The sequence below is a fragment of the Anoplolepis gracilipes genome, chromosome 4 (genome assembly GCF_047496725.1).
Source record: "Anoplolepis gracilipes chromosome 4, ASM4749672v1, whole genome shotgun sequence".
NCBI classification, from domain to species: domain Eukaryota; kingdom Metazoa; phylum Arthropoda; class Insecta; order Hymenoptera; family Formicidae; genus Anoplolepis; species Anoplolepis gracilipes.
Genome location: NC_132973.1, coordinates 7,975,558 through 7,985,238, shown reverse-complemented (window position 1 = coordinate 7,985,238; position 9,681 = coordinate 7,975,558). Strand labels below are relative to the sequence as shown.

Below are 9,681 nucleotides of genomic sequence, written 5' to 3'. Positions count from 1 at the left end.
ATTTCTACATTTTTTAAATTAAATTCTACATTTTATATTTTATTTTATTTTTATTTTTATTAAATGGATTTATCGCACTACGAATTAAGTAAAAAATTAATAGTTGAGGTATAAAATTAATAGTTGATGTATTTCGTCGAGCGCATCGCGGATTACGTAAAGAGAAAGGTTGCTATCAGGCGGATAAGAAGAGAGGAGAAATTGTCTGCTAGCTAGAAAAACAGTGGCTTGTTGTTTTATTATTTACCCTGTTATTAAATCCTGTCAAATCAAACGAAACATTGCCGTTTGTTCTTATATTTCGGTTTTTAAAGGCATACAAATTTGTTAATAAAATATAACAAAAATTAAGAAAATGTGTCAAATAGTATCTAGAAAGATGACAATATAAGATGTAACCTGAGATGCAACTTTTATTACGAATCGGTTAACTAATTCTTAAACTGACATTTGATTTACTGAAGTGAAATCCGATCGAAATATATTCAAAGAGATGCGATTTCGCGATGCATTCTGGAACATTGTGGGGTGAGGAGATTTTTGACGTTCAGTCTCTCACGTCAGAGAAAGTACCGTTCATCGTAACACGCGATAAATATTAACGATTTAAGTTACACGACACAACATTACAACAGTATATAAGATGCAAAACTCATGATGAAAAACTTAACGCAATGTCATTCAAGTAGTGCTTTTGAATTTTGAAATTGATTATTTGAATGAAATATTTTTAGGTCACATCTCTTTTTATTTTAACAATTCTAAAAATAATATTTTTTAATAATTAATAGTAATTTGTAATACCTCTGATAATATATTAATCTTGTTTATTTTATATTTTTTATGCCTTTTTAATATATTTCACGTTATTTAAATTTAATATATATTAAATATTATTAAAAAATAATTAAGATATATATATATATATATATATATATATATATATATTTAAAACTTTTAAATATTTTATTTAACATATTTTGAAATATCTCTTTTTTGTGAAAATATTATTTTAGGATTTATAAGATAAATAATATAATCATATGTTCACGTTTATAGACTATTATTTTATTATTTTTTTATTTTACATATTTTTTATGCAATAGATTGCACAATAGATTTCGCATGATATCTTTAAACATCTTTAGAATAACCTTGATAAAATTACATATGAAAATTAATTAATATTTAATTAATAAATAACATTGAGACATAACAGTGTAATTCATATAAGTAAAAATGATGTTATCTAAAGTATTGCACATCCAAGATGGAAGTGAAAATGACTTAAAATATATTTCCGATTGAAATATAATAAATAATCTCGTTTCTTTCGCTCTCTCTCTCTCTCTCTCTCTCTCTCTCTCTCTCTCTCTCTCTTTAAAGTTATTTAATCACGGAATGGCAAGTTTATGCGCATGTATGTTTTTATAATATAATTAAAATTCCACCTCGCGCGCATATAATCGTTAATTACATAAAATTGAACCGGTTCAAAAGGGGAGAATTTATCTAATAGAAGTTGTGATATCGTCGATCTTTTCTTTTCGCAAGTTAGCAACCGACGATTACAATTAATATGTTGTGGATTTTCCAAAGGTAAATTTGTTTACGTAAAAGGAGAAAGGGGGTAGTATATGTCGCGGGCAGAGGACGAAAGCACGTTCGCTCTCGCAAAGACCGCGTGGCGACTTTTACGTAAGCGTGCATATCACACGCGTTTATTGTCCGTTTAAAAAGATGAGCATTACACATGTAACTGCAGTTATAATTGCGGCGCCTTCGGTGTTTCTCGTTCAGTTTTTCCGCTTGTAATAGTCCTCGCTGAAATATTAAATTGCATTTCGTCATAAAAGATAATTCAATACTCTCTTTTAAAAAAATTAAAAGAGATGGAAGTTAAAATTATAATTTTTTATAATTGTAGTTATAATTAATTTTCTTTCTAAAAACAAAGAACGATTGAAAAGAATTAATGGACATAATTAACGAAAAATATTATAAACTTTTGTAAGAACATATTCAGCAGAGCTAGATTTCACAAATTCCTCAGAGAATCTATTATTAAAATTAATCTTAATTAAAATTCTTGAAACATTAACACAGATGAAAAATTTATTAGAACCAATTTAAATTCTTTGTATTTTAAATTAAAATCTTTTTTCTAATTGCTTTCTTAAAATTAGATTTCTTAAACTAATAATTTATATATTTACATTTTTTTTATTTTAAATGAGACAAACAAATCCATAATTAAACAATAATGATATTCAAAATCATGTACAAATATTCCAAGATTAAAGTCAAAATTCTGCCAAGAAAATAAGGAGAGGAATTTCAAGAGGGAGAAAAAAAAAAAGAAAAAGAGAAAGAAGTACACTCACCATCCTTGCACGTTCTCCGGTTCGGTGCATCTGAAGATCTCCTCGTTGTACACGGTGCCGGGGTCGCACTGACCCTTCTGCGGCACCACGCCGTTCTTGCAGATGTAGAACTTGGCGCAGTCCTCGGGATGCGGATACGTGGGATGCGGCAAAATCCTACCGGACGGTCCAGCGACGTCTTCGTCCGGGCAGACGAAGCCATCGTCCAGGACGTCGCGTTTCATGTTTTCGCACAAGCGAGTGGCGTCCACCGGCCAAACGCAGCTCGACATTTTAGGCTCGTAGATCAGACCGGGTGGGCAGGGTACTATCTGCGCTACCCCGTCGATGCAGTTGACGAAACGATCGCACGCGGTCGGATCCTCGTGGCTGAAGATGCCGTTTGCGCGCGGACAACCCTTGCTAGGATGTGGTTCCTCTGTCATAATTATTATAATAATTATTACGTAATATATATATTCATTATTTTATATATATAATATATAATTTTTATATTAATATTATATATTATATGTATATTAATTATCATATAATTATCATAATAATTATTATAATAAATATCATATAATTATTATAATAGATTTTTTATATTTTTTTACATTCTACATGCACTTTGATTTAGAATTTATAACCAAAATAGTCCCTAATACATATACATAAATTATATAAACAATTTTTACATTGAACATTTAAGAAGTCAAATTTAAATTTATTTCATATTTAATTTTTTAATCAAAAATTTTTATATCCTATTATATATGTACATATATTTGTATGGCTAAATATTATTATTTATGCAAAAGTCTACAACTGATTTGGCATGATTTAAAGTGTCGCCATATTCGAGAAAGAATGTGATTGTTCGTTCGTCGAAAAACCGGTTTGCACCATTCTATTTTCGTGACACTATCGAATCGCCCATTCTTTTAGTTTGCTGAGCTGCAGAAGTATATTTAGATAAAAGGAATTTAAATTAAATATAATTTTGCATCGTATACGATTCGAAAAATTCTATTTCTCTGCTGAGTACAAATTTTTAGGCTCAAAATTTTTGGTCTAAATAAGATTAAATAATATGAACAAAAATACACATATCTTTTTTTTCAAGCGTGAATTTTTTTTACACACGAAACTGTGTTGATAAAAATCTCGAAAAATTTTATTTTGTTATTAATTTTTACAATCTGAAAAGAGAATCTTAGACAGGCAAAATTTTCGCTTAACAAGAAGAATTATAATAATTTTAATTTAAATTCAATTATAATAATTAATGAAGACCTAGATTAGAGAATATAGTTTGAACCTTACGTAAAAGTGCGCGATCACCGCAAGGCACGTTTGCTGGAATATCGCAGAGTTCCTTCTTGGGATTATCATCCCTGAAGACGAGCCCATCTTTGCAAAGTTTCTCCTCGGGTTGATCGTCCACGCAGGCGTAATAAAGATCGCACTGTTCCGGGTCAGGGAAAAAGCCCTTGGGTTCCGGACATCGGAATTGTGCCCAGCTCAAGGTCACCAGGCTCAGAAACGGTAGAAGACGGCGAAAAATCACGCGTTTTCCCATCTTTGATATCCCGGAGAAAAATCCCAAAGTTTTTCGAGTCGCTGTTTTAAAATTCCCCCAGAAAACTCTTCCTCTTTTTCTCTCTGTCCTTCTCTTCGACTACGTCGACAGCAGCGCGTCGCGACGTTGGTAAAATGTGACTGCAGGGCCCGGAACGAGTCCTGTTTCGTTCGCTCGCAGTCTCACCACCACCTTGGCAGATCCTTGTTGCTGCACATTTTCCGATCCTCCCTTCTCCCGACTTTGCCCCTCTTTTTGCCGAAAGTCCTCTCTTTCTCTCTCTTTCTCTCTCTTCTTGATTGAATCGTAATCTCGTTACTCTCTTTTCTTCCGATGCGAATACATTCTAATGAATACACGGGCGCAAGTTTTATTGCATTGCACTATTATCGATGCAAAAGAGATATAGATTTCAGATATACTTCCTGCTACGGCAACTTGTTGTTGCTGTTCCTACCTAGTTTGAAACTTGCATTGCAAATACGACTGCAGCGTGTTACATTTGCGACTTAGGTATCTAATCAATTCTATTAGTAGATCGAATCGAGATATTTCCGAAAGCGGAACGAGAGAAATTTTTTCATGGCTTTATTGAAACAATTATTTATTTGTTTCTTTAATTCGGTAAATAGTGATTACATGCTAATTAACTATTTGGAATCATCTTTTTCTATTTTGCAGGGCTAAAAACAAAATGAAAGAAATGATCTCATGTATATTAAAGATGTGAAATAGATGTCCAATTATTTCAAATTAAATGCATTTCAATTACGCTCCAATTAATCATTTTCATTAACAAAACGCGAGAAATATATTCTCATAAATTAAAAAATAATTAAAATAGATAAACGAGAGTGATATAAAAATCATTATTTTGTAGCATGTACTATTTTGTAATTGCTAATTTTATATTAAATTTGTGTTATTTAAAATTCTGTCTGTTAGAAAGAAAAGAATCACGTCGTGATTCATATAATCATGACAAAATTGAATATCATTAATCAGCTGAATTTAAATCTGCGTTTTAATAGATTAAATCTTCAAAAATCTTCAACAAGTGACATTTGCGATGAATGTTCGTAAATTGGAAAGTTGCATGAAAGAATGTGCGCAATAATTCAACGTATCTGTCATGTAAGAGAAATAAATTAATTTTTCATTGATAAAAAGCGAATAAATTTTTTTTAGTTTGTTAGGCACATGTATGAATAAACTTTTCTTTGAAAAGAACATATTTGTATACTAAAGCGAAGCAATATGAGAAAGAAGAAAAAGAAAAGGGATAGAGAGAGACAATAAATTGTAAAACGAGAAACAAGCCAGCAGTTCGGGAGAAAGTGATAGTCGACCGATCTCGTAACGAGAACGATTCAAGGCCTTTACACACGCTCCTCGAATGTCGTTTGGAGTACTTATCGAAAACAAAGTCTTGTTATATTGTAGAAAAATTTATTAACTCTCAAAAAGAATATATGTGTGCCAATTAATTTTAATAATCTTATAAAAAAAATATCTCTCGTTTTTTTTTATTTCCTTTTAGTTGACATATAATATAAATTGGATTTTGTTTAAAATATTGTGAAGATTTATAATTATTTAATAGTTAAAATACATAAGTGATATTATTAATTAGACAAATATTTTGAATTTTTTTCTATTTTTTTTCACGAACAAATATTTATATAAATTAATATTTTTATTCATAATTTATAAGCTACAATTACAAGTCATAATTGCGATTTACAATTATTAATTTATTTTTTTCCTTAATGACACATTATCGATTTTCTTTAATTATATCGATTGAATAATTTTGTAATTGCAATTTACAATTATTAATTGATTTTTTTCTTAATGACACATTAAATATTCAAAATTCTCGAGTTTCTTTAATAATTGAATAATTTTTTATCACAAAGAGAAATGATTTTAATTCGCTGTTCATTTTAGTAGAATGGAAAAGGAAGAACGGGATTTGATTTTAAAAAATGGCAGACACATGAGGTAAAAATAAAATGTATTCCAAAACATTCAAATGGCTAAACACACACAATGGGATTACTTGTTGAGCGAAGAAGGTGACATGATTAGAGCGAAACATGAAATGTCCCGATACGGGATAGATTAACACTGATGATTTCCTTACGGCTTCTTGTCGTCGTCTTTGTACCAGTCCTCGCTGCAAGACAAACAATAATTATTAAACTCTTTGAGCCTTTAAAGAAAGGATAACAGTAATAACATTAATAATACTTTAATCAATTCAAAAACAATATATACATAATATATAATTAAAAAAATGAAAAAAAAATATATATATACATATATAAATGAAGATTGGAAATAAGATCTTTAAATCGAAAATTATGAATGAAAAATTAAAATTTAAGAAAACTTATTGGCTGTACTTAGAAAGTATTAATCAGATCACGTGTGCTTGTTAATGATAACATAATAATAATATAATGAATGACAAACGACTCGTACCATCCGGGGACATTTTCGGGCGCGTCGCATCTCTGCTGCTCCTCGTTGTAAACCGTGCCGTCGCTACAACCCTGCTCACGTGGCGTAACGCCGTTTAAGCACACATAGAACTTCTGGCAATCTTCAGGATGCGCGAACTTGGGATGGTCAACCAGCATACCCCTGCTGTCTACCTGGCCCTCGCTCGGGCACTCGAAGCCGTCCTGCAGCTTCTTACCCAAGACTCCGCAACCCTGCATTACACAATTTATTTTTTGTTTTCATCATTATTAATTAATATAATAAGATGTGCATTTTTCTAATTATTAGCATTATTAAACTTTATTCCTACGAGATAAATTCTAGTGGATATATTTTCTACATTAAACACTATCGATGTTTTAATCTCCATTTTAGTTTTTAATTATTTATTTTTATTTTATGTAATAGTAGGAATTTTAACAAATTAAATACAGAATTAAAATTTTATTAATTACATCTTGTAAGGAAAGGAGTAAGTTATCTGTTCTCTTAAGTATAATTCTGAAATTCAAAATTTGAAAAATTTGCTTTAGAATTACATTAAATTTTGATAATTGAGTAAAGAAATATTTTAAATTTTATTAAATATTTTAAATTAAATTTGTTGAAGAATTTGTAAATGTAAGAGAGAAAGTATATACGCTACAGGTGTATTAGAAATACGACGTATGTACTTTCTCCCAATTAAAGATTTAACGGATAAGTTCGCAGCTTGTTTGAGTTTTAAATATGTTCCTTCATATTTTCATCGAAACATATGTAACTCTAACTTTTTTCATATATATCACATATTTATAAATATATTAAAAATATTAAAAATATTTTTTAAAAGTTTTTGTTTTCCTCTTTTTTTTCTCTGAAATTTTTAATGTCAATTAACTTTGTAGACATATCATTAATATATTAATTTTCATAATGGCTAAACAAAAATAAAAAATAAAAAGCTAAAACAAATACCAAAGGTTTTTTTACCTCACGACCAGCACTATCAGGCCATACACAAGTTCCACTATACTCATCAAAATGCAGTCCGGTGGTGCAAGTGATCTCGATCGCCTCTCCATCGATGCAATTGTAAAATACATTGCATACCGTCGGATCGGGATGCGCAAAGAATCCGTTTCGTCGTGGACATTTCCTTGTTGGTTGCGGGGGTTCTATCAACAAGAATCATTAATTATTTATAGTTTCATTGATATAGAATTAGTAAATATATATTTAATTATTAATGCATAATGTATGTAAAATATCAAATGTCTTAATTTCACCGATATAGATGTAAAAAAGTAATAGGTATGTGATTTGCACAACGTAGTAAAAAACACATTTAAAATATAAGAATTGAAGAGTATTTAGCAAGAAAAATTCAGTTAACAACAACTAATTATAATAATATTATTTTATATATATTATAAATTAATTATTACATATATTTTATTTAAAAGGTTAGCAATTTTTAGTACAGGTGCTTACTTATTCTCCTTCAAAAAGATATTCCTTTACGAAATATTATAATTTGATCGATATCGTCTTACGTAATTCGAGTCGATCACCACAGTCGACGTTAAATACATGGTCGCACTTGTTGACCTTGCGATTGAGAGGATCGAATACGAGACCGTCTGGGCACAGTTTTTCCCTTGCGATGCCGTCGGTGCACTCGTAGTACTTGTCGCATTGCTTGTTGTCCTCGTATTGGCCGTCCTTGTTGGGACAATTAAATGCGGCGTCTGTAACATTTTATTGATATTAATTTGCGGTTTTTCAAGAAAATTAATTTTCGGTGGCATTTCCGATAATTGAAGACATTCGAACTTGTTCGATCTTTATCGTCGGGTCGGCATTATTATATTTCGTCATTATGTAATTTTGTCTCGACCACGTTCAGCCGCACTTATGCAACCCGCTGATCGAGAGACTGACATTTACGCTTTAGAAAGTTCGCTCTCTCGCACTGTCTCTGCTCTGAGTTCTAATACCAATAGACATTTCTATCCGAGTTCGAGCGTTGCTCTCTTTCGCATTCTTTTTTTTATCGTGATTCTGTCAATGAATAAATAATTCATTAACACACACATTTGATGTTTGAATCTACAAACAGATTTCTATAATATACTATTGTACTGATGTACTAATGTAGTATTATAAAAATGAAAAAATTATAGAATTATAAAAATATAGAAACTGCAGGATGCATAATGCGTTTGTGCATTAATATTTTAATATTACTTTAATACAATCTTTAAAGTTTAAAGAATTCAGTCCGCTTTCGAAATTACGAATTTTGCAATAATTATTATATCAAAAGTAAATAAACAGAAATTATAATTCAGAGAAAACTGTAAAATATAATATCAAAGTATATTAATACATGTATCTTTTTATAAAATTATTAACAAAATTTATATTTTACTTTTACAAATTTAAAATTTTTTAAAAACATCAAATTATAATAAATATAATAATCGCAAATAATATTTTATGATAATATTAATATATTAATAATTAATTATAAAATATAATTATAATATATTAATAATATGAAGATAATATAATGATGTCATAATGGTAATATAATGATAATAAATAATGTTTTATTACATATTTGACTGTAAATAATATTTTATGATAATATATTTCAGAAATAATTTTATGAAAATAATAATTAATTTTTTAATATCGCAAGAAATTAAATAAGTTTGATATTTTTGTATAATTATATAAATGCGATGCAAATATCATTTTGCATTATTTTATAGAGAATGATAATCCAACGATCGATACTCACGTGTCAGCGCAATCGCGCCTAGCAACGTGACGATCCCGGCCGTGAACATCTTCCGGTCTTATACTTTTCTGTTGCGAGATGATCTTTGCACTGAAATTCACTGTAATGGACGAATTATTTTAGGCTATCTAATTTTTGGTCCCTCTTTGGAATGGCGTCGTTCTCGCGTAACTGCAGCTCTTCGTCTACCAGCCGGCTGGCTATACCCGATGGATCCCCACTATATCACAGACAATTCCCACTTTCGCCGTCACATTTTATTGACGGACACCGGTCGAGAATGAAAATCGAGGAGACAAGAGAGGGAAAGGAAACGAGAGTGAGACATAAGGAAGGAATACTTTTAACTCTCTCTCTCTCTTTCTTTCCTTCTCTCAGCGCTCTCACCTCCACGTCCTTGCGTTTTTCTTCAAGGAGAAAAATGCAAATCGCAATGC

The 9,681-nt window shown here is 30.2% G+C and overlaps 2 protein-coding genes across 2 annotated transcripts; both read right to left on the bottom strand.

The window, feature by feature from the left end:
• Positions 1 to 1,345: 1,345 nt before the first annotated feature.
• Positions 1,346 to 4,701, bottom strand: LOC140664844 (protein obstructor-E). Its single transcript, XM_072890364.1, has 3 exons — positions 3,693 to 4,701; positions 2,385 to 2,802; positions 1,346 to 1,824 (listed from the first exon to the last, which is right to left on the bottom strand). The coding sequence occupies exons 1-3, from the start codon at positions 3,946 to 3,948 to the stop codon at positions 1,797 to 1,799; spliced, it is 702 nt and encodes a 233-aa protein (XP_072746465.1). The 5' UTR covers positions 3,949 to 4,701; the 3' UTR covers positions 1,346 to 1,796.
• Positions 4,702 to 5,948: 1,247 nt separating this feature from the next.
• LOC140664755 (protein obstructor-E) lies at positions 5,949 to 9,464 on the bottom strand. The gene is made up of 5 exons (XM_072890195.1): positions 9,245 to 9,464; positions 7,992 to 8,186; positions 7,429 to 7,613; positions 6,436 to 6,668; positions 5,949 to 6,127 (listed from the first exon to the last, which is right to left on the bottom strand). The coding sequence occupies exons 1-5, from the start codon at positions 9,291 to 9,293 to the stop codon at positions 6,091 to 6,093; spliced, it is 699 nt and encodes a 232-aa protein (XP_072746296.1). The 5' UTR covers positions 9,294 to 9,464; the 3' UTR covers positions 5,949 to 6,090.
• Between the last annotated feature and the right edge of the window lie 217 nt (positions 9,465 to 9,681).

What these genes read in the sequence shown, in the direction of transcription:
- LOC140664844 (XM_072890364.1), bottom strand. Translation starts at nt 3,948, where the DNA reads ATGGGAAAACGCGTGATTTTTCGCCGTCTTCTACCGTTTCTGAGCCTG. An exon ending in CGGTGATCGCGCACTTTTAC is followed by an intron (nt 2,803 to 3,692) that starts GTAAGGTTCAAA and finishes TAATTATGACAG; the next exon opens with AGGAACCACATCCTAGCAAG. An exon ending in CCGGAGAACGTGCAAGGATG is followed by an intron (nt 1,825 to 2,384) that starts GTGAGTGTACTT and finishes TTAATATTTCAG; the next exon opens with CGAGGACTATTACAAGCGGA.
- LOC140664755 (XM_072890195.1), bottom strand. Translation starts at nt 9,293, where the DNA reads ATGTTCACGGCCGGGATCGTCACGTTGCTAGGCGCGATTGCGCTGACA. An exon ending in AGGCGCGATTGCGCTGACAC is followed by an intron (nt 8,187 to 9,244) that starts GTGAGTATCGAT and finishes AAAATGTTACAG; the next exon opens with ACGCCGCATTTAATTGTCCC. An exon ending in CTGATAGTGCTGGTCGTGAG is followed by an intron (nt 6,669 to 7,428) that starts GTAAAAAAACCT and finishes TGTGTAATGCAG; the next exon opens with GGTTGCGGAGTCTTGGGTAA.